General features: G+C 35.0%; 1 protein-coding gene across 1 annotated transcript in view; it reads right to left on the bottom strand.

Annotated features, from left to right (window-relative positions):
- The window catches only part of LOC150108525 (uncharacterized), a 190,126-nt gene that overhangs the window by 91,324 nt on the left and 72,436 nt on the right, over positions 1 to 26,366 (bottom strand). The window contains exons 6-7 of the mRNA XM_090390479.1: positions 25,522 to 25,618; positions 23,193 to 23,392 (exon numbers count right to left, since the gene is read on the bottom strand). Of these exons, the coding sequence (XP_090246605.1) occupies positions 23,193 to 23,392; positions 25,522 to 25,618 (297 nt within the window). The remainder of the gene's footprint in view (positions 1 to 23,192; positions 23,393 to 25,521; positions 25,619 to 26,366) is intronic.

Here is a 26,366-nt window from a genome sequence, read left to right as displayed (position 1 = left end):
AAAAAACATTTTAATGATTTTGCTAAATACTTTGAGAGTTTATAAGTGGGTGAATCAATGCCTTCTACAATTGGATTTAGTGGAGTGTTTTCTTTATGGATTTACATTAAACTACCTTCCTGTACCATCTTCAATTCTAACTTCTGCTTTACAACTCAAATAGAGACTATGTACTGCTTGATATAATATCCCCGTTTACACTATATAGCTGGAGTGTTTTGAACAGATTTTCTCTTGGCACCTTGTCATATGCCTTTTCCGAATCTACAAAACTTAAATACAGATCCTTGTTATATTCCCATGATTTCTCAACCATTTGATTTAATAGTGAAAATCTGATCCTGACAACCTCTATTTGGCCTGAACCCAGCCTGTTCTTCTCCAAACTTCTCCTCCACAATATTTCTTAGTTGTTTCTCAAGAATGCTTCCATAAATCTTGTCAGGAACACTCAGAAGAGAAATTCCTCTGCAATCTCACATTCAGCTTTATTCACTTTTTTATTTTTATTTTTTAGATGGGTACTATGAGAGCTCTACTCCATCATCTAGACCTCGACCCTCTGACCAGGCTTTCTGAATTATGCAGTGTAGCCACTGTAAAACTTTTATACCTTCATATTTTAGCATTTCTGCTCAATATCATCTACTATAGTCAACAATGGCCAAACAAAGACTAACAGGTCGCAACAATTTCAAATGAGAATAAAATTGCAGAAAATTTAGATTAAGAATGTTACTGATTTATGTTAATAAAAAAGGAAAAAAATTCAAAATATATTCAATTGCCACTGGTTACCCTTCTTTTCTGAGACACTGCTCCATCATTTTGTATAATTCTTAAAAAAATATGAAAATTTACTTTTTTTGAGGGCAACATATACCCTAACAATGGCCATGGCCATGTATTGTTTCTGCCAATCCTTTGTGATGTCAATAATGTATCATTTCTCACCGTTTCCTTTGTTCTATTACCTATCATTAATTCTTTTATGTTTAATTTCCCACCATATTATTCCCCCCCCTACTATTTTCAATGTTTTATTGGTTTTATGTCGTAATTTTGTGTGCTTTATTATCATCATTATTGTATCCTCCATGGAGTCGGCAGATTCATCGTGAGGGTTCATTCAACTGACAACATATTTATGATGCCGACTCTTAAAATCATTAACATTCCTTGTATTAAAAACACATTCTGGTAATACATTCCATTCAGTGACAATTCTCCATATAAAAAAAATCTACTTTTTATAATCTCATCTGGATTAATCTGATAAAATCCTCTCACTAACTTAAATGTCTCTATCATACCACCTCTTTTCCTCCGATCCACTAAACTTTGCAATCCACATTTCTTCAACCTGTCTCCATGGCCAGCATTCTGAAGTCCTGATATTGTCTTAGTTACTTGTGTCTGGACCCTCTTCCAATGTTTCCGCATCACACTGAAAAACAGGTGACCAGATTTGAGCATGATAGTCCAAGTGTGGTCTGACTAGTGCTTTATACAGTGGCACAACCACTTCCTTATCCCTACACATTAGAGTACTTCTTATCATAGCAGCACCACAATGTACAGCCTTTGCAACACTAGCAATATGTCCTCTAAACTTCAGTCGGCTGTCAACCATCATTTCCAAATCTCTAATGTCATCCATTTCCTGCAGTATAGCAGTGCCGCAGTCTTATATTTCTGCTCCAAAATGCAACACCTTGCACTTATTAATATTATTTAGTCTATTCAAACCTTCCTGAAGAGAATTAACATCAGCAGTGCTACGTATGATTCTCACCAACTATGCATTATCAGCAAACAACTGAAAATCCCCAGTCCAGTCAGTCCACATGATATATTGTTTACAAACAAATTAAACAGCAGGGGTCCAAGAACAGAACCTTAGGGCTTGCCACTGGTTACCCTCCTTTTCTGAAACACTGCTCCATCATACACAACCTGCTAATATTGTTCAGAAAGCCAATCTCCAATCCACTTAACCAATATAATATCTATTCCCATCCTCTGCAGCTTGTACACCAACTTATCAAGTGGTAATCTATCAAACACTTTTGCAAAGTCCAAGAATATCACTGTATATATCCGTGCAGTTAGCCTAGTGGTTATGCGCTTCACGACCACATGCCTGGGAAAGGAGTGCCCTGGGTTTGATTCTTGTCACCGATGTGAGGAGCTTAAGGATCTTTCTCAGACATTGCCAAGTTAGCCGGTCTTGGGCGTGGACAGCAGGGTTTTTCTCCCCAGTTTATCTGGGGTTTTCCCTCCCGCAAGCAGGAAAACCAGACCCCTTGAATACATGGATTACAGTCGGGAATACTTAAGACCCAGCCATAGGCCTGATTCGTCAGGCCTATGCCGGTCCCAAGCCCGGATAAAATTTGGGGGGACTGAGATGGTGCCGTACTTCTCCGTAAAAGGGGGCCCCTCACAGCTGTTATATCATCATACGAATAAATAAAAATCACTGTATATAATTCTCCCTTATATAACACACTTGTTACCCTATGATAAAATAAAAGTAAATTGCTAAAATAGGACCTACCCTTTACAAATCCATGCTGGCCATAATAAAGAATGCAATGTCCATCAACCCAATCCTGTATTCTATTCCTAACCAATCTCTCCAACACCTTTATGTATGATTCTTGCTGCCATCAATGTACAATTTCCCACCATTCTCTTTGTTTATTGATCACAGCTATAGTTTTTCCTTTTCATTTTCTAGTTTTAATATAAAAACACAAATAAATTGAATGCAGTACTTCTTATAAGATTACTCACACCAGCTGAATTTTGTGACATGATGTAACATCATTGTGAAGAAATTCAGTTCACCATTGTGAAGTTTTTTGCTTTCACTGTTTGCAATAGTGAGCTTAAACTACATACATATATGCAGTATAAAAAGCAAGCTTCGAAGGCACAGAACATGCTAGGGACTACCCAGGACTTTCCATACTAAGGATACAGGAGCAGTAAAATGGTTCCTCAGGCTTGCCACTAGGCAGTACCATGAGACCAAACCTGATGAGAGCATTAGGAGACTTTGCAACCAGTCAGCAAATGGTGCTGTTACCAGATTGTGCCTGAAGGAATCATGGAACAGGAGTATACAAATATAAAACTGCAGCACAAAATATAAAAATCAACAAAAAATTCAAATTCAAAAACAAAAAGAAATATTCCATATCCATTTTACCAACATTTAACATATCGGAAACTTGGGTTTTTCATCACACACACACAAGCAAATCGGCCATTAGAACATATGCAATTTACAGACCAAAAAAAAAAAAAAAAAAATACTGTTGCTGGTGGTGGGTAGTAAATGGCATTGATGGCAATAGTGCTGTAATTGGAGAATTGAATGGTAGGGGAGATGGTGATATGCATGTAGCAGAGTTATAATAGTAATAATAACTAGTATTTAAATTAGATGTTATTTCCACAGAACTACAACTGCTGTTTGTAGTTCTGTGGAACTACTACAAACAGCAGTTGTAGTTCTGTGTGTATCACCTCAACAGTTTGAAGTATCCAACACATGTGCATTTATCTGATATGACATCCAATCAGAAAGGCTAAACCTAGACCTCCTCTTTCTACATCCTCTGTCCAAAAAGAAACCAAACTTTTGATAGAAAATAAAACACAGCCCAATTATAATTATTCAAATCATTTATTTCAATCAATATACTCTCTCTCAGCTTCGATACAGCATTTGGCGCGGTCAATTAATTCGTTAAATGAGTTTTTTATATCAGTTTTTGGGATACTGTTGAGAGTCGTGGTTACTGCTGCTCGAACGTTTTCAATGGTGTCGTATCGCTTTTCTTTCATCAGCAAATGAAGTCTGGGGAAGAGGAAGAAGTCACAGGGTGCTAAATCAGGTGAATACGGTGTGATCCAACACACAAACTTGGTTTTTGCTCAAAAACTGTCCAACAGTGTTCGAACGATGAGATGGTGCATTATTGTGCAAAAGTGACAGCTGCCTGCATCACAATATTCATGCCGTACGCAATGAATTTTTGCTATCAATCGCTTCAAAACTTCGAGATAAAACTCACTATTGACTGTTTGGCCAGGCGGAATGAATTCTTTGTGGATAATGCCCTCGGAATTGTAGAAATAAATCAGCATTGTCTTTACTTTTGACTTCTCCAAGCGATTTTTTTCGGATGCCCCTCTTCTGGTGGTCTCCACTCAGCACTCTGGTGCTTTGTTTCAGGCTCATACTCAAAACACCATGTTTCATCACCAGTAACGATCGTTTCAAGGAAGTTCGAGTCCTTACGAGGTTTTAATGAGGTCCTTGCAGTACTCAATTCGATACATTTTTTGGTCGTTGGTCAACTTGTGGGGAACAAATCGTGAATTCAATTTACGAAGGCCCAAACTCTCGGTCAAAATGTTGTGCACAGTTGATTTTGGAATCCCCAATTCATCTTCAATCAATCATATGGATGATTTTGGGTTTTCTTTGATGAAATCATGCACTTTTTGGATATCAACTTCGCTCAGTCCAGTTTTTAGATGGCCCGGCTTTTTGTCATCCTTAAGTGTCTCATGACCACTTTTAAATCGCTTAAAAAACTTGTAAACTTGAGTACGAGATAAGCATTCATCACCATATACTTTTTGAAGCATTTGATGCATTTCGGTAAAAATTTTACCATGTTTAACACAAAAGTCAATCGCAGCTCTCTGTTTGAAACTCATTTTCCGACCATTCGTCAAAACATACTGTTACTCTTGGCACTATAACTCGGTTTCTAATGAAACAAATGTCATAAACAGTTGACACAACACTAATGAAGGTTGCCGCTTTCGACAACAGGTGGTGCCACTAGTTTCTTCTATTTTCGAAAAGTTCAGTTTCTTTTTGGACAGAGGGTTGTATTCTGCATTTCAGTTGAAATACATTACCCTCCAAATTCAGATAACCACTCTGAACTCATTATTTTAAACTTGATATATCCTTGAGGACTTCAAATGTTCACAAACTAGCTTTCATTCTGTAATTCCAATGATGAAACTGGGAAAAAATGCTAAAAGTATTTTGCTGCTAGTAATGATATAAATTCTATCTACTAGGATATCAACCTTTTCAGGCTAGCGGGCCACATTCAACTTTTATTTTTAATAATCGGGCCGCAAGCATTTAATTAAGAGAAAATAGTGAGTGAAAAAAATACTTAAGTTATCAATTTTTATTATATCAATCTTAAAAAAAAAAACAAATATTTAAAATATGAGATATGAAACAAGTGTGAAAATGAAGCTCAATGAAAATTATAGCCAGATTATCTATATCTACTTTATAAGCTGAGGTGCAAATTCGAATCAAAGGATGCAAATGTTCATCAGTCAGTCAAAAAGAAAATTTATTCAAACACTCATGGCAAAAAATGCTTGTTCGTAAATGTATGTGTTTCGAAATGCGACTATCATCTTCTTTGCAATACTAATTAATCCTTCAAATTTTTTGGTAAGCATCGATAAAGTTTTTGGAAATTTTCTAACAAAAATGCGTTCTTTAATGTTTCATTGTGTTGTAATTCCAAAACTTCCATCTGTAGTTGGTTTGGTACATCATCAATATCGACATTAAAAGGATTCACAAATAATCGCATTTCGATACCATTTTGTTGAAATTTTGTTGAAACAAAATGGTATCGAATTTTGTTGAAAATTCCATTTGTAAATCTTCAATGATAACAACAAGTTTCCTTTTGTGTTTGTCATCCAACTGTAGATTCAGATTTGCAACATATATAATGATGTAGATTTTCTTCCATCACATGTTTCTTCAACAGACATAGTTTGCTTTCAAAAGCTTTTATGTCAGAAAACAGTTCTGCTAGTAATTTACCTTGGCATTGCAGGTTCAAATTAAGTTCATTAAGGTAAGTTGAACATCTATAACATCAGACATCTCGTAATGAAGTCTGATATTATATTCTTTCATAACAGCAACACTTTTATGACAAATAAGACAAAGGGGTTTCCCCCCCCCCCCATTTTCAATAAAGAAGTACTTGCTGTTCCATTCATCATTAAAACTTCTTCATTCATCTGCAATTTTACGTTTTCTTGAACCCATTTTTGAAATTATTTTTAACAAATATATAAGACAGGACCAGGGGACGGCACTACAAAAGTGCGCCAAAATCTTGGATGTGGTCAGATGAAGTCACCTTTCCTATACCTGCTCATGATGATTGACACGGTTGACTCGTGCCAAGTTGCAGGGTGATATCACGAAGTATTGGTATCAAATTATTTTTAATTTATTATTCGTATTATAAAATGTATTATTTAAATAATTTTACATACAGGCCACATGCCATGTAAGTATGGTCAACCTTTTATGGGCCGCCAAAAAATCACTTTTGGGCCGCCGGTTGCCAACCCCTGTACTAGGGGTTGGCAACCGGATCATTCTTGGTATTGGATCATTCTTACCTTATTCCCAATGCTCTGGACCTTTTCTTAACCAGTTCTCCTTTTGGTAGATATCACCTTTCTTCTTGATAACTCAGAACAAAATTGTTCACGTTCCTTTTCTATGAAATATCCTTCCCTCAGCAATTCTCAGTCTAACATTGTTTGGCACCACCACCATAAGGGATTACTATATGGCAAAGGCTGAGGTCTGAATAGTTTAGCACAGGGCTGTCCACAGCCTAGCGCTATGGACAGGGCTGTCCACAGCCCAGTGCTATGGACAGGGCTGTCCACAGCACTGCCCATGGGCAGCATGCGGCCTGCAGTACCATTTTGTGCAGCCCACATGTGGGTTTTGATTTTCATGAGCAAAAAAATAAAACAACAATTTGAATTGAATGAGTATTAGATATTTTAATTCTATCACTAATCGATAATCTCGATGTTGGTTATTTTATTTGGTGTTTTTATATCACTATATACCCACGTGTTTTTCAAATATCAGATGTGTCAAAGAAGCATTCTTACACCGCTTTGTTCCAACGTGCATGCTCCGGGGGGAATGTGAGCATACAATTAGTGTTGTTTGTTCAGGTTTTGTCGCTTCTGCTCACCAAATTACTAGATATGCATTGTGATGCAGCCATCGGATAAATCTTTTTTTTTTTTTTTTAATGCGGCCCTCGGATTACCAAAGGTTGGACAGCCCTGATTTAGCACATGAGAATTATAACGTATCATTCAGTAGTGAGAACTGTTAGCAGCTTTTTTTTTTAAATGTCATTCTCACCCATGAAAGTTGTAAACATATAATGCATTTGTAGCTTGGGCAGGCAAAGTTTTTTATATATAGTTATCTTTTTACATAATCTGAAAACTCTTCCCTGGAGACTAAACATGGAACTTTTTTAAGCCACTTCAGGCCTCCAAATAAGAGGGGCAGTGATCTTACACAAGGTGATGAAATTTCTCTCTCATCTAAAGACATTCACAAACATCCATGGCCAAGGTGGGATTTGAACCTGTAGCCTTCTGGTTAGAGAATAGGTACACCATCCGGTTCTTAAATGTCTCTGACACAAATAACAAAATATGAGTGCTACACAATGAACAAAATTATCTGGATACCAAAACAAACTTCAAGGAGTGTCCTGATGACAGTATATTTGGATTTTCTAAGTGCAACATATTAATCATCACCATCAATTTACTGATATGTATCCTCAAAGGGTGTTCAGGCTACTATGACAGCACTACATGAATAAATTTCCACTATTAACATTCTCCTATCAACAATTTTCCTCAAAATTAGTTTATTACTTGTCACCACTCCAATAATGTCATATCAAGCATTTCATTCTTCTAGGGCCCTTCTAACTAAATTATCCACTTAGACCTTTAGACCTTGGCCTTCCTCTGGTTCTTTTTTTCCTGCCACCTTGGCAAACAAATGTTTTGCTAACCTTTTCTCTCCTATTCTGTTAAGTGACCATACCACTTTAATTAGCCCTGCTCACACATTCTTGAAAGCAATCAAGTTCCTTCCTAATATCTCCATTTTTAATATGATTCAGCCATTGATGCCATCTGTTCACTACCCTAATCGTTCTCAGAACTCTCATATCCATAATTTAAAATTGCTTTGAACACTGTCTTGTACATGTTGTTGTTAAGTGACATCCAGTCACTTTTGACTATTGGTGATCTTGTGCACAAAGGGGGCTCTCCATCCAACTCTCTTTGTGGTCTTCCTCTTCTTCTCATTCCCTCAATCTTTCCCAATATAACTGTTTTTTCCAGTGATTCATCAGCTCACATAATATGCCCAAAATACATCAACTTCTGTTTAGCGATCATTGCCTCAAAGGAGCATTCTGTCTTTATACTCTCTAAAATCTTCTTATTGGTCATTCTTGCAGTCCATGGAATTCTTAATAGTCTCCTCCCCACCCATAATTCAAATGAATCAATTCCCTTTCTGTTTTTCTTCTTAATAATACAGCTTTGACATCCATACATCATCACGCGTATCAAGGATTTAGGCCTAGCATGGCCTGTTCCAGCCTTAGAAGTCATCGTTGAATCGCTTAAGAGGACGTCCTGGTTTTCTTTTTCCTAATGGCTTGTACTTTAAGGCTTGTTTTGGTAATTTTTCTGTTTTCATTCTTTGAACGTGTTCCATCCATTTGCGTTTATATTTTTTAATTTTTTCTATTACTGGTTCTTGGTTTAATTCTTTCATAATTTCTTCATTTCTTTTGTGATCAAATAAGGTATACTTTGCAGTTTTTCTCATAAACTTCATTTCTGCTGTTATTAAAATTTGTTCCATTACATCACTACTGGAAATACCATTGCTTTGACAATTCTAGCTTTCATGACTCACACCTCTATCTTTAATAAATTTTATCAGGTTTAATAAAGCTTTTTTTTCCCCCATGACTATCCTTCTTTTAATTTCATCTTCATATTTGCCATCATTTCTGATTCTAGACCCTGGTAAATCATAACTTTCAACGATTTCTATTTTATCTCCCTCTATTATAAATTCATTTAAATTGCCAGAAGCTATCACTTTTGTTTTGCTGATGTTTAAATTAAGCATAGCATTGTCACCTTCCCTTTTAACCAATAGAATCAATTGCTCCATATTTTCCTTACCTTCTGCTATGAGAGTTGTATTGTCTGCATATCTTAAATTATTTATTTTTCTGCCACCAATTTTAATTCGAAGCTGGATCTTTGTCTAAATCAGTCATTCTCATGATATATTCACTAGAAATATTAAAAAGGTAGGACGACAGTATACAACCCTGCCACACCCCTTTTTCCACTCGAACACTGTTTCTCCAAAGAAAGAGACAGTGTCTTTATGGACGCTTCTTGGTTGTCATACAGCTCTCTTATCAAGAGAATTAGATGCTGAAGTATTTCCATTGATCTCATTACAATCCACAGTCTGTTGTGATCTACACAATCAAAAGATTTCTTATAATCAATAAAACAGATGAATACTTCCTTCTGAAATTATCATGTTCTTTCCATAATCCATCTCATGTTTGCTATTTGGTCTCTAGTTCCTCTACCTCTCCTAAAGCTTGCCTGTTCTTGTGGCATTTTCTATTCACATATGACTCCAACTTTTGTTTGGATCACTTTCAGCATAACTTTACTTGCATGTGAAATTAAAGTGATGGTTATATAATTTTCACAATCGCTGGGATTTGATTTTCCAATGTGTTTTCCAATCTTTAGACCAGTACATTTTCTTCCGCGCCTGCTGACAAATTTAAATTAATATATTCACTACTTCATTACCAGCTGCTCTCAATAATTCCACTGACACTCCATCAGCTCCAGGATGCTGTTCCATTGCTGATATCACATCACTTTTCATTATCATGGGTTCCTCAACAAACCCTCTCCTTCAATATTATTATCTTTCTTGTGCAAATTCTCTACATACTCTTTCCATCTTTTTTTCACTACTACTTCTTCCATCAGACATTTTCCCGAATTACTTTTTTACAACTCCTAATCTAGGTAAACTTCCCTGTAACATAATTTTTTTCTAAACAGATCTCTTGTTCTACCCATAATTTGCTTTCTTCAATTTCCTTGCACCTTTTGTTTAGATGTTTTTCTTTATCTTTCCTAGCCCATCTATGGAAATCTGCACTCAGTTGTCTAACCCTTTCAACCCTTTCTTTGTTTCTCTGAATTTCATTTTTCTTCTTTCCTCTGCTATTTGAATAGCTTCTTCTGCCAATTACAATTTTTCTTTTTTGTTACTTTACTTAATCTTCTTTGCTGCTTCATTTTGTTTCTTCCCACAGGTCTTCTGATTCTCATCCTGTTGTTATAAATGTTGTTTTCTTAACTTATTATGATTTATGATGGCATTATTTAGGTAGGGGACATTACTCTCTGGTTCCCCTTTATATGCCCTATCAATACTCAAACTACCGATCAATTCTGCGGCCATCACTTAGATTTCTCACGTGTGCGAATTCGATAAACAAAGAAACTGTCCCTGGATAGAGCCAATTCCTTTATTGAAAATGTGGAGCTGTCTCCTCGTTGGGTTCTGGAAAATTTGTTTGTTAATGCTGTGCCTTCCAGAATCCTTAGATCAGAAAAAGCTTCTTAATCAAGGAGTGAATCTCAGAATGAAACACGGTTATACAATTTATATAATAACAATTTCCAAGTTAGCTAAATCCCTTATTTTAAACTCTCATTGCAGCTTACTCCGTTCATATGTGACTGCCGTGGGGCATGTTACTAATCTGAATGTCTCGTTTGCGAACTTTGAACTCACCTTTACATACTAACATAATTCAATATTTCTTCCATTGTTAAATTTACAAGAACAGGCAATATTATCTTACATAGAATAGTCCAATATTAAAAGCGTTTATTAAAAATTTTTCAAGCAACCAATATCTCTACTTATATACAAGTATTTCTCTCAGTGTTTTGATGCTTGTGAAATCCTGAATGAGACATTTCACAATGAAATTTCATTCAAGATTTAACACTGTCTTCTCCAAATTTAATTTCTTTCCAACTTCTACTTTAAACGTTTCATTTATATGTTTTAAATCAAATCTGATAATATCCTTTTGTTTCTTCTTCTTAGCCCTTAATTTTGATTTAACTTCAGCTATATATATATATATATATATATATATTCAGCTTGTATACCACTAGTTTAGTGTTGTGGTAAGTTGCTCTCTTATTTCATATAAATTTATTCAACTGGCTCTGAACCATATCAGCTTTGCTTATTCTGTTGTTGATTTCCACACTTAATTTGCCATCCTCACTAAAAACTGTGCATAATAGCTGAAATATTTTACTTCTTTTATAGGCTCTCCATTCAAATGCAGTTGATGTGTTCAGTGTTTCTGCCTATTTTCATAGTTTTGGTCTTTTTATTGCTGATTTTCATGCCAAATTTGTTACAGCTGTTATTCAATTTAGTTAGAGAATCCTGGAGATTTATACTGGATGTGTTTAAGAGTACATCATCTGCTTAACGCAAAGAACTAAGTTTGATATCTACAATTCTAATATCGGACCTAATGCCACTTTCTTTCATAATGTGATCCATATAGATGATGAATAGGAGTGAAGATAATGTGCATCCTTGACTTACTCCAGATTTTACAGGCTATCTTCCTGTATTTCCTTCAATTCTAACTGCTGAATGACAACTTAAATATATATTATATAATTGAAGTGTTTTGAAATGGGTACCTTGTTGTGTAGATCTTTTCCAGATCTACAAAACTTAAGTACCTATCCTTATCATTTCTCACGATTTCTCAACTATTTGTTTTAAAGTGAAAATCTGACTTTGACAACCTCCATTTGACCTGAACTCAGCTTGTTCTTCTCCAAATTTCTCTTCCACAATTTTTCTCAACCACTTTAAGATTAAGAGAACGTGGACCACTTACTAGAGAAATTCCTCCATAATTCTCGCATTCAACATCCCTTTCTTTCTTTATGGATGAGAACTATGAGAGCTTTATTCCAATCATCTGAAATTTGACATTTTCACCAGGACCTCTGAATTATATAGTGCAACCACTGCAAAACTTTTATGCTTCCATATTTAAGCATTTCTGGTTAGATATCTGCTCCAGCTGCCTTTCCACATTTCAAGTTTTTGATGGCTTTTACTACCTCAAATATCGATATGTACTCCTATTTGCATTCCTTCTTCCTTCCTCTTGAAAATTTTCTAGGATGGTTCTGTCACTGCTTGTTTCGTTTAAGTCTTTCAAAGTAATTACTCCAGATCTACAATATCCTTATTTTCAGTTTTCATGTCATATTTATCATCTTTGATTCCTTTTACTACTCTTTCTTCCATTTCTAAGCTTTTCCAATAACCTCCAGAACATTTTGACACGTTCTTGGTATTTATCGTCTATATTCTCGATAAACTCTTCTCATAACTTTTTGTTTAGCTACTCTTACACACAGTTTACCTCTCACATTTGTCTTCATATTCTTTAGGGTATCTGCTGACTTATTTAGTGGGACCTTTCAATATGCTTTCTTCTTTTTCTGAACTGCTTCTTTAACTTCTTGTGTCCACCATGGTGTTCTTATTTTTTTCTATCGTTACAGACAATTTCACCACATGCTTCCCTAGCTAAATCAGTCAATGTTTTCTTCAGAGTTTGCCACTGAGACTCCAAGGTTTGGTTCTGATTTTCGAACTGTTTTCACTTTTATCTTACTTAAATAATGGTCACTTCCAATTTCAAATCCTCTATACACTATTGTATCTTGAACCATCATAAAGATATCGCTATCAACAATAAAGCAAATAAGGCTTTTCTTATTTCTTTCTTTCATATTAGTCATCTTTGGTAATTAACAAATTTTATGCAAATTCCTAAGAAGACATTCTGTTTCGTGGAACAACAGAAAAATCCATAAAATATTTACATGAAAGCAATGAAAATATTCTCTAGCAAACATTCACAAATTCAATGGAAGCATAACAATATAGAAATCATCCTGTTAAGGAAAATAAGTTTTACACATCACTGTATGTTTCTTCAAGCATACCCCTATTACAGCAGTCTTAGTGGATAAAAGTCTCCTCCCTCCCCCTTATTAGTGCCTATGAGCTGAAACCTATTTTAAAAATTCACAACCTTCTTGATACATAATTCTGTTGATTTTAATCTTTGAATCAAACTGGTCCATTAGAATGGAGCTTGGCAGGACATAACAATATTTCAAATACAATAATATCATTACAGACAACTTTGAATGCATTAATAAATATTTATTTTATAGGTACGTTAAGACAGTGTTTCTCAACCTGTGGTCTGCGACAATGAGACAGGTAGTCCACAGGCAGACTTAAATTAATTAAATAAGTATATATATTTTTTAATTATCCAAACAAATTAAAATTGAATACGTAAATACAAATTATTGAAATCAAATGGAGACTTAAAAAAACAACAACAAATAGCATCAGAATGTTCAAAGGTGGAAGCAATAAAACTATATTGTTGTTCATTTCACCTCTCTTTTATAACTCATCATTCTGGCACTACAATAATTTGTAGCGGCAGAATGACGAATAATAGGAGGGGTGAAGTGGACAACAATGTAGTTTTATTGCTTCCACCTTCCCTTGCTGTTTTGTCAGATTTGAAGTGAACATGTGTTATCCACATTTCAACCAATTGCTTATTGTTTATTGATTTTTATTATTGAAGGTTTTCCTCCTTCAACCAAGGCTCAGTATACCTTCAGAAGTGCTAAATGATACAAAGTGAGTTAACCCCAGTATTTATATATTTATATATTTTTCAGAAGCGTTTTTTAATAATGGAAAAGTGGCTTAGAACTAGAACTTTGAAAAGAGCAAATGAAACAGGTGATGCTAACCCTAATTGTGATACATGTGTTGTAACAGCGAGTAAATCTGATACTATTAAAGTAGAAGAAACAAGCAGTTCAAAGAAAAAATACAGCAGGAAATATAGTTCATATTTGGAATTTGGATTTATTGGTGTGGAGATGAAAGTGAACAGAAACCTCAATGTGTTTTGTGTTATGAAGTGTTGTTGAACAAGTGCACGAAACCAGCGAAACTCTGACATTTAGAAACTAAACATTGTGATGTGAAAAATAAGCAAATTAAAAAAAAAAAAAAAGCCAATTTCAGAGATGCTTAGCAACATTAAATCATGGGAAAGATGTAGTTTTGGCCATGGGTTCGATTAATAGCAAGGCACTGGAAGCATCCATCTCTAAAGTTTGCACATAGCGAAAACAGGGAAGCCACATTCTATCGGAAGTAATAAAATTTATTACTTCCAGCTATAAAAGATGTAGTAAAAACTATGTTTGGCAACAAGTTACTAAAAGATGTTGATTTGACTCCTCTTTCAATGGCACTGTAGGCCGCAGAAATAATGATATGGCAGGTGACGTAGAATCTCAGTTAATCGAAAGAGTTAAGAAGAGCCCTTATTATGCGTTACAAATAGATGAGACTACTGATGTTACAGATGATGTGCAGTTAATATGCTACATAAGATATGCACATGATAACAACATTCATGAAGATATTCTGTTTTGTAGAACTTTGTCATCCCAAACAACTAGAGAAGAAATATTTTACACTTTCAATAATTACATAATACACAAAGGGATCCAGTGGGAAAAATGCATGGGCTTCTGTTCGGATGGAGTTCGCGCCCTTACAGGCAGGCATAGTTGGGGGGTTGTTTCTATGGTTAAGGAAGTTGCTCTGGATATGAATCGAGCCTATTGTTTCATATATATAGGGAAAGGTTGGCCTCCAAAGGAAGGCCACCAGAATTTAAAACTGTGCTATACAATGCTGTTAAGCTAGTTAATTTTATTAAGGCTCGATTGATACTGAAAATAACCTGTTATTTTCAGTATTCTACGATGAAATGGACAGTGAATATATACAACTTTCGCTTTATCCTGAAATTTTCTGGATTTCCAGGGGCAAAGTGCTAACAAGATTATTTCAATTAAGGCACGAAGTTTTATTGTTTGTAAATGAACGTAATTCTAATTTTGCATCACTCCTTGTTGACGAAGCAACAAGGAGTGATGCAAAATTTTTTGAAATTTTTTGAAATTAAATGAACTAAATCTCTCCCTTCAGGGAAATTCTTTAACTGTTCTTGATGCCTATGACAAAATAAAGGTATTCGAGAAAAAAAAAAACAGTGTTGTGCATTAGTTATGTAAAAGACAGATAATTTGCACCTTTTCCAACATTGGAATCATTTTTAGTGGAAAATGGTCTTTCTGTTGATTCTGAGTTTCTGGAAAGGGTTTGTGACCACCTCAAAACTCTGAAACAGAATTTTGAAATATATTTTCCAAATAACTTTTATAAGAAATTTCTTTGAGTTCGAGATCTATTTCAGGCTTATAGTCACAAGAACGACCTTTCGTTATCAAAAAAAGAACAGTTAATTAAGCTTTCAAGTGACAGTGGGCTTCAAATGCAATTTTGATCTTGGTTTTGGCTTGATTCTGGAATCTCGCCTTCAGTGAGAACTGAATTTCCCTAATTATCTGAAGAAGCACTGAAAATCGTCATGCAGTTTTCTACAATCTATCTTTGTGAGAAAGAATTTTCATCGTGCCTTCAAATAAAAACAAAATACCGAAATCATCTTAGTGTATGTCAATCTTTACCAATATTGAGACAGATATCCAGCAACTCTGCAAAGGCTGAGAAGCTAAACCATCTCATTTAAAAGTAAGTAGTAACATAATTATATTATTTATTTAGACTACAGTTTCCGATTATTCTTGTTACTGGTTTTGGAATTAATCCATTTCCAAATCAGACAAAATCAGGGATGAAATGAAAGTTACGCAAAGTGACGTCATGGTGAGGCTCAGCTCTGGTGGTGGTGAGGATAGCTGTTTGCATCTCGTTTAGTGAAGTTCCATATCTCATACGGTCGCTTGTGGGAAAGCTGAGCACACCGAATCTGTCGCATGCGGACAACAACATTCGTACAGTCATGGATTGTACAGAAACACACATCACAACGTAATGAATACAAGCAACACACAGGACAGATATAATTAAAACCACCATCATAACATGATTAGTACAAATCACATGCGTACGGTATATACAGCATACGGTTGCTGGCAGTAAAATGCGCCCAACCATGTGGATGGCACTTTGCAACTGACATTGTAGATTGGACTGTTTATAGATATCAGAAAGGGTCTCACATAACAGGATGTCTTAAATTTTTTTGCTTGTCATGGAAAACTCGTCAGAGAAATAAGGCGATTCCTATCGGCCAGAAGTGTGTGGATAGGGAGGCATTAATGGCTTTGGGATGTTCTGAGTGAAATTTTTGGGTATATGCAGGGGATGGTTTGCACAGGACAAGGATGTCAAGTTCGTATTCAGTATTATGATGAATGGAGTAAGATAAGAACAACATTTTTCCCTCGTCTCACAAGGCACTTAGCAAATGGAACAGTTCACATGTTGCAGGTCGAATCAGAGAGTGTGTGAAGATAAAAGTTGTTGTGAGGGGGCTAGCTTCATGAGTATGGGCAGATGAATGGGGATTAAAGATAAATGTTGTTGTGGACAGATAAATGAAGGTATCAGCGGGACGGCGCTGATATCCCCATTCATTTGCCCATGGTACCAACAGCAATAAAAATGGTGTTGTGGAGCAAGCTTAATGAGTGTGAGAAGATGAATGGGATAACATATAAAATATAAAAGTTGCTGTGAGCAGATGAATGGGGATGTTTGTGGGATGGCACTGACATACCAATTCATTTGCCCACAGCAAATCGAAACTGATACCTTTATTTGTTTAATAAAAATTAAAACTTTGTTCAGTGATGATACACTTTTAATTGTTTACTTCCAACTTAATTATGTTTCCATATGTATTTGTAAATGTTTATGCATATGTAAAATGTTGTACATGTAAATGCTGTATGTAAATATAATATGTATATGTTGTAAATATATATGTAAATGTTGGAAATTCACCATTTCATTTTTAAAAAAATTACATAACTTAGTGGTCCGTAGAATTGTTTTAGGCATTTTACTGGACCTTGGGCTTAAAAAGATTGAGAAACGCTATGTTAAGATATTTAAATTAATGCATTAGACATAACAAAGCATTATTATTGCATGGGAAATTCCAGAGTTTATGAAGACTAGTCACAAGAGATCTGCACAATCTGTTGTAACTCTCCTTGATGGCATTCTCCAAAAGCACACTCATATAACGGAGTCTCTTGATCCATTCTATGAAATATTTATACAATAAATAATTTTTACTGTAGTACACATGATTTTATAGGCAAAAAATGCAGGCTTCACACCTTACCAACAAGCACACCCTTACTTAATTTCTGGGATAAACCTTTGTTCTGTCACTCTATGAAAGTTCTGAAAAACTTCCTATCTATCAGTCTTATGAAACCCCTCCAGTAACTCAAATGTTTCCACCACATCAGTTCTCTGCCTATAACCAACTTCAGCAACCATAATTCCTTAATACATTACCATCCTGATAACAATTATTCATTAGCAGGAAATAATGTATACTAAAATATTCATTATAATAACTTTAATTAATACTTTCCTATATTTCGGCAATGTTACATTGCTTTCATCAGGGATCACAAAACAATGATATGTGTACACAGGCACTAACATTGAGCAAATGAGGCTGAAGAAAGGCAACCAAAGTTGAGCCTAGAGTTCTAAATAGCGCACACCTGCTACTGAGCAAAATTGGATGGTCTTGGCCGTTGGGCTGAAGATCTGAGGATTAATACTTTCCTATATTTCGGCAATTTTATATTGCTTTCATCAGGGATCACAAAACAATGATATGTGCACACAGGCACTAACATTGAGCAAATGAGGCTGAAGAAAGGCAACCAAAGTTGAGCCGAGAGTTCTAAATAGCACCCCCTACTGGGCAAAATTGGATGGTCTTGGCCGTTGGGCTGAAGATCTGAGGATGAGAGCTTCCCAAATTTGTTGAGGTTTGAAAAATTTTTCAGGGCTGAGGCAGATTCGAGGAGTATCCTTTTATATTTGTATTTACTGTAGTGCAATATAGTGGCCTTCTTCCAGCATATCCTGTGGTGGGTGTCCAAAACATGGTCAGCAAGACATAAGTAGCCATAATGGTGGAACTGGATGTAGTCCTTGTGTTAAGAGATTCTGATATTGGCTGCCCTACCTGTTTGGACAGTTTAGTAGGACACTTTGCGACTGCAAGGGACCTGGTAAGTCTAGGGAATGTGGGTGGTCTTTGGTGAAGTGAATAAGGGATGCCAATTTTTTTATATGATCTGTAAGTGGTTGTAAGGGTGTATGTCCTTAGGATTTTTGTCAATTTTTCAGATGTGCCCTGGATATATGGAATCGTGATAGAGCTTGAGTAATCTCTGCTCTGAAGGGAAAGGGATTGCATTTATACGGTTTTAATATTTTTTGGGGGATTGCAGCAACTGGCTAAGAAAGTGTTGAAAATATAGTCGAGTCCAATAGTTAGGGCACTGTTATCAGAACTAATTAATTTTGCCCTGTTATATAGGATTTTTATAATCCCATATTGTTGGGGGGGGGTGATTGCTGGTGAATGTATCTACCTGTATGCATGGGTTTTATATAAACGGAAAATGCCAGGGATCCATCAGGCTAGTGTGTAATCAGAATGTCTAGGAATGGGAGACTATTGTTGTTTTCCTTTTCTAAGATAAACGGGATCTTGGAGTGTTGATTGTTTAGATGTGTTAAGAAAATGCAGAGCGTATCAAGCCATACTCCATAAGCTGCTTCAAAAGGTTCCCTCCTGGCTTGTGGAAGTCACAAACTAAAACCATATAAATTTATCCTCCACCCAGATATATGGACTACCAAAAATCCATAAACAAAATGTGCCATTGTGGATGGCATTGATTCGCTCACTTACAAATTAGCCAAACATTTAGCCAATGTGCTCGTAATATGGTGGTAACACACCTTCACACACAAAAAAAAAAAAAAAAAAAACTCCGCCCACTTTAAAGCCAGTATAGAAAATCTTACACTTTAACACACTGACATAATGCTTAGTTTTGATGTCTCCTCTTTATTCACTAATGTCCCAATCAAAGACACTTTAGACCTCATCCAAGCCATATCTCAGCTCCGATTCAGTTCACCATGAACTCAGGCTATTTAATTTACTAAGAAAAATTCTAAGGCCATGGGTTCTCAACACTCTCCACCCCTGGCCAACTTCTTCATGAAGACCTTCGAAGAAAAAAGCCTTAAACTCTGACCCACATAAATCCACTGTATGGCTACGCTACTTAGATTATGTGTTCTCCATTTGGCCACATGGCCTTGATAAACACCACATTTTCTTAGCACATCCAAACAATCAACACCCAAAGATCCAGTTTACCTTAGAAAAGGAAAACAACAACAGTTTTCCATTCATAGATACTCTGATTACATGCCAGCCTGATGGATCCCTGGCATTCTCTGTTTTACAGAAACCCTGCACATACAGGTAGATACATTCACCTGCAGTCGCCCCCATTCCAACAATATGGGATTATAAAAATCCTATATTACTGGGGCAAAATTAAACAGTTCTGATAACAGTGCCCTAACTATTGCACTTGACTATATTTTCAACACTTTCTTAGCCAATGGCTAGAATCTCCCCAAAATATTAAAACCCTATAAAGGCAAACTCCTCCTCTCCCCCTTCAAAGCAGAGATTATTACTCAAGATCTATCACCATTCCGTATATATATATATATCCAAGGCACATCTGCAAAACCATCCAATCTAGCCCAGTAGTGGGGTGCTATTTAGGACTGTGGGTCCAACTTTGGTTGCTTTCTTCAGCCTCATTTGCCCAATCTTAGTGCCTGTGTGCAAATATTGTTTTTGTGACCCTGATAATAGCAATGTAATGTTTCCAAAATATAGGAAAGTATTAAAGTTATTATAATTAATATTTTAGAATAAGTTGTTATTTCCTGATAAATAATAGTTATCAGGATGGTGAATGGGTTAGGAATTATGGGTTGCAGAAGTTGGCTGATGGGCAGAGAAGGACAGATGTGGTGGAAACATTTGAGTTACTGGAGAGGTTTCATAAGACTGAGAGACAGGAAATTTTTTCAGGACTCTGCTAGAGTGACAGAACAAAGGTTTATTCTAGAAATTAAATATGTTGTTATTTCCTGAAAAATAATAGTTATGAGCAACCAACATATAAGCCTATCTACCAGAATTCACCATCCTGGTCACCTGGTTGTTGATTCTCTTCACCACTATGACCTTGGATGTTTTTACAATATGTCCTCTGAACTTTAGCTCCCTATCCAGCAACACACCCAAATCCCTAGCTTCTCGTGAAGTATAGTTCCATCAATGTAATACACAACTTGTAATCTGTTCATCCATACTGCACCAGTTATCTGTTTTGTCCATACCATCAGTCTATTTAAACCATCCTGCAAGCCTGATTCATTTTTATGGTACTCTCATTCAAAGAATGTAGAAACCTGTAGGACACAGGTATTGGATCAAAGGTTATATAACATTTATAGTAGAAACCCAGATGATGAAACAAGTGTTACAGAATAAACAAATCATCCTGCATTGCCTCGATTACTATTACACTACCTAATTTTGCATCATCAGCAAACAACTGAATATTTCATTTCGCTTCATATCATTTCCTAAATGATGTACAAATTAAACAGCAGTGCCTATTCATAGAGCTTTGCAGCACACCACTGCTAGTCACCTGCTATCCTCTGGATTCTGCTACTCCACATATTAATCTTTGCTATCAGTGAGACTTGATAATATATCACCACGTATTTTGAAGGAATGTGTCATGGTTGTCTCAAACGAAACATTATTATTATTATTATGGCGAGATAATATGAAGATTTCATTTGGAAATTAGGTCTTTTCATTGTTATGGTCCGACAGAAACAGCACAGACTATTACCCTCACTCGAGAGTTTCGCTTCGCTCGTAACACCTTTCTTAGTAAGGGAAAAAAAAAATCTAACGCTGGATTAAATTTCCACTAATAATTGTGGCTATATTTTATTTTAACATAATCTTATTTGCCGTAAACAGTAAACTACGTGTTTATGACACAATGTCATTTTCTGTTTGGCATAAGTTTTCCACTGCTTTGGTAGTCTTGAGTGTCTATTCGTATGCCATTAGATGTATCTATAGATACTTTTTCCCAGAATACATATCAATGGTTTCATATCCTCCCAATGTCAAACATAATACAACATTATGTTTAATGTAGATAGTTTGTTCTCCACAATAACAGAGAAACCTATAATAAAAAATTAAAAGGAGGTTGTTTTTCTTTTCATTTTTATAGCACTTTCATTGAAAGAATGTAGAAACCTGTAGAACAGGTATTGGGTAAAAGGTTATACGAGGGTGGTCTGAAAAGTTCTTGGCCTCGAACATAGAGGGCAACACTATTTTTTTATAAGCTGGTATATTTGTCATAAGCATCCATGTGAAACTGCAAGTCATTCTATCAAGTAGTTTGTTTTATACAGCTATCTGAAGCAAAAGCGTTGTCTGTATCCCTTGAAATGGATAAAACTGAGTTATAAAATTCTTTGTAAAAGGAAGTTTAATGGCAAAAGAAATTCATTCGAAGTTCATAAAACTTTATGGGCGCTTTTCTCCTTTATTTTCGACAATTAAGAAATGGGCTGCCGAGTTGAAACATGGCCACACAGCCTTGAAGATGATCCATGTGAAGGACATCCCAAAAGTGTAACAACACTAGAAATCATTGATCAACTGCATGGTATGGTATTGAATGACCTGCGAGTTCAAGTGCACGAAATTACTGAGACTATAGGCATTTCAAAAGAACGTGCAGGATACATTATGCATGAAGAATTGCATATGAAAAAGCTTTGCGCAAGATGGGTGTCATACTTGCTCACAAAAGATCAAAAACATACTCGCATGAAAATCTCTGAACAGTGCTTGGAGCGTTTTAACAAGAATAAAACTGATTTTTTGCGTCGATTTATTACTATGGATGAGACTTGGATTCACTATTACACACCAGAATTCAAACAGCAGTCAAAACAGTGGACAGAAGCCAGTTGTTCAGCACCAAAGAAGACAAAGTCAGTTCCATCAGCAGGAAAGATTATGGCATCGGTGTTTTGGGATGCTAAACACATTTTCTTTATTAATTATCTTGAAAAGAGTAAAAATAACGGAGGAATATTATTCCGATCTTTTAACCAGACTAGACGAAAAAATTCTTGAGATAAAACCCAGTTTTATCTCAGAAGAAAAAAATTATCTTTCATCAGGAAAATGCACCTGCCCACAGAGGTGTTTTGGAAATGGGAAAATTAAAGGATCTACACTATGAATTGTTGGAACATCCACCCTATTCCTCAGATTTGGCTCCCTCTAACTTCTATCTCTTCCAAAAACTAAAACTCTTTCTCGCTGGTCAGCGTTTTTCTTCGAATCAAGAGGTGACTGCAGAGGGATATTCTGATCTTACTGATCAGATCACTACAGGGACGGGAAAATGGCGTTGGAGCATCGCTGGAATAAATGTATTAGTCTTAAGGGAGATTATGTTGAAAAATAAAAATAATTTTTAAATTATAAATCCATTTTTTCATTGTTAGGCTAAAAACTTTTCAGACCACTCTCGTATAATGTTTGTAGGAGAAACTCAGAAACTCATTTGTGGTATAAACAAATTTAATTATTTCTCAAAAAGTTAGATACTATAAGTTCTGCTCTGTAAACTAAACATGATTTTTTCATGCCATCTCAGACCTCCTACACATTGCACAAACAACTGTCACAAGAATTTAAACTCACAGACTTAGTTTACTTAGCCACCAAGCTGATAACATCAATAAAATAAATAAATAAAATTTAAAAAATCAATAATACATCATCACTAGTTAAAACATTTAACTATTTAAATAAATATAACCTAATTTATAATAAATTATATCTACAGGGATAAAAAATTTTATATGCAGAACCAAAACACAGACACAGGAAGATGAATATGTTAAGCAAATGAATAACTTCTCCCCATCCAGAAAATATATATGGCAACATATAAATTAACATTACCTGATTTGAAAGGGTAGCAGAAAGTAAAGCTGAATTTGGCAGTCTAGAATTCAGCTGATATCTTTGTGATGCAAGAGAAGGCTGTGAAAGTCCATGTGCAAAAGCAAAATGAAGATTACTATTTGGAAGCAAATTTGCAGTCTGAGAAAGTATGTTTGGTAAATATAAGTTGGGAAAATAATTTTGTATTGGCTGCAATACTGAAAGAAAAAATTGCAACAAAATTGCATTTGATTATATATTAATAATAGATATTAATCAAATATTACAGATAAAATTTAACAAAATGATTTGAGAAAACGCTCTATACTAAAGGTCATATGGAGTCATACATTTAATATGTCTAAACCTCTCCAAGTCCACGTCATTTACAATAATCCTGAAGAAATTAAATCCAAATAAGTGTAATATGTATACTTATAATTATATACACTATGCATTTTTGGATTTATTTTGTTTATTATTAACTTATATATTTTCTTACATTCTAGTTTAAAGAAGATGGTGGTTGTTCTCTGTCAGTTAATCTTATTCTGAATAGATTAGACTTGATTAGTCTCTGCTTGTAGCAATGATTATATTTTAAATAAAGGAAACTAAACATTTATTTTAGAAAACTAAAAATCATGGCCTGTGATATTTTCTCAAATTCACGTTATACTTTCCATTTTATACAATCAGTTCAAAAAGCCATTGCAAGCTGCAGTTGATACTAAAAGCCATTTGTCCCAGAAATGATGATATCAAAACATTTCAGATCTGTAAGCATATGTCTTACAGATCTGAAGTGTTTTGATATCATCAGATCTACATACATACGAGGTGCGACAATTTAATTCCATGAATGGCCATGTGGTGACACTGTATGGTGATTTGGTTAGAGTCACATGAGTAATCATCTTTGTATATGTTTTAACTAATGTGTGCATAAACCTCAAGCTGATAGAGCTATTTGCTAGTTGGCTATTGCAAAAAAACAACAGAGATCTGTGTGTAAACTTTGGCATAAAAATGTGTGATCGAAATTTGAAACAGCATTTTTTTCACACATTTTGCTGATTTTCACACAAAATTTTAACATCAAATTTTGTGTGAAAATCAGCAAAACTGCTACTGAAACATTGGAGCTGTTGAAAGTGGCATATGGTGTGGATGCTGAAAAAGTCAAGTGTCTGAGTGACATAAGAGATATAAATACAGTTCAGAGGATAACTGCAATGCAGAAACAAACATTAACATGTAAGAATAAGGAAGTCATTTTGCCTCTTTTACATGGTCTTGATATGACCTCGCCTGGACTGTTGTGCTTGGATCTGATTTTCTGGTTTCTCTGGTGATGCAGATATGGCAGAGAGGGTGCAAAGAAGAGTGTTTTAAAGATGATATTGGACTGTGGAATGTAGATTATGAGGGTGGATTGAGAATGTGTGGACAACAGACACTAACAAAAGGAGAAAGAGGGAGGTGACGTGACAGATGCCAACGAACCTCTGAAAGGATTGATCATATAGGATACCAGTAGCTGGAATTTTTAATTTTATGGAGGAGAGGAAAGAAACCCATGGAAGTTGAGAATGAATGCAGTCAAGAAAGATGAGTGAGAGCTATATTTCTCGCTCATAGAACAGAGTGTGATTGGAGCGGATTACCTTTGGAGATGATGAATGCAGGCAGTGCGAATGAATTCAAGACAAAAGTATGGCATGGTGTGGACGATAAGCGGCCTCCCTGAATGAGTTCCTGACTCCCTGGAAGTCTCTGGTAATAACAATAATAATATATTTTGTCACAGTTTAGATTTCCTTGGAATTAGATGTTTAACTCTTGGCATTTCTTGATGGTAGTTCATATCGTAAAGTAACATCTTGATTATCCCGCTCGCTGGTGGTCTAAAAAAGTTCCATGTTTGGTTTCTAGAGTAGGATTTCTGGACTATGTAAAAATAAAATTAAATAAATAAAAAATACAAAAAATATATAAAATTACTGAAAAAAATCTTTAATCTTATGTAAAATAGCCTTAAAAACAAAGTACTAAGGCAGGCTACTCTGAATTCATAGCATCTTTAAATATAACATCAATTAATGTAAATATTTGTTTTTATTTACTAATTAATGTCATTAAATTACAACAAACTTAAATACAGAAAATACAAAATGAGCTGATGATAAATAAACAAGGAAATTAATTAATCAAGGATTAATATAATTTAACCATTGATTAATTTTCTTATTTTTATTAATTCCTTGATTAATTAATCAAGGATTAAATGAATTAACACTTAATTTAATATAAAAGACTCTTAACATGCTCAGACTGCTTAACATACCTTGATTATTTAAAAGCGAGGTGAGTTGCAACTGTTGCAGTAATAGTGGATTTGGGAGTGGGTTAAGGAATAAACCTTGCTGACTTGATTTTTTATTCTAAAGAAAACAAATTTTAGGTCATATATAAAAGAGAGCCAAAAACGAAACAAAATATATATTATACACACAATACAAATAAATTCTCTAACACCATTACATTCCTAGGTAACTTCTAGAAATCAGTGAGCAGCCACTCTCCCTTCAATCATAACCAATATCTGAACTCATGGCTACCAATAATTTTGAAGGATTTGATTCAAGAGTATGATATACAATTATCACCATCTTGTGATCCAAAGTCCTAATTCATACTGTTGTATGCAAAATTGTGAATTCTGCAGTTAATTTTTCTGTTTTTAATTCTTAATTTTCCTAAAAATCCATGAAAAAAAAAAAAAAAACTGTTTACCTGCACAACTAACTAACTTGGAAACTGTCTGAAAAAATGACTAGAAAAAGTTCCTCTATTCATCAACCTATAATGGTTTTCTTCTGGGAATCTATCATTATGAAACCATAAACACTGACACAAACTATAAACACTGATGCAAGCATCTAACTACAAACACATGAAATAAAAAACATTTTTTGCATATTCTTCTAAAATTTTTCCTTTAGAGATAAAAAGTGATTTTTAATTGCAGGCTAAAATTACATTATTTATATACGTGTGTTGTGGTGCAAAATCTCAATGACCAGAATCCAATAGTGTCTACTATGTTGTAAAAATATGTGAATATAATTCTATATATTTATTAGTTTTTCAGTTAAAAACTTATGTAAAAACTTACCTTATTAGATTAAT

Source organism: Typopeltis vanoorti, chromosome 3 (genome assembly GCF_054136105.1).
Source record: "Typopeltis vanoorti isolate ZY-2024b chromosome 3, IOZ_Tvanoo_1.0, whole genome shotgun sequence".
NCBI classification, from domain to species: Eukaryota; Metazoa; Arthropoda; class Arachnida; order Uropygi; family Thelyphonidae; genus Typopeltis; species Typopeltis vanoorti.
Note: the sequence above shows the minus strand (reverse complement) of the source record. Positions and strands in the feature narration are given on the sequence as shown.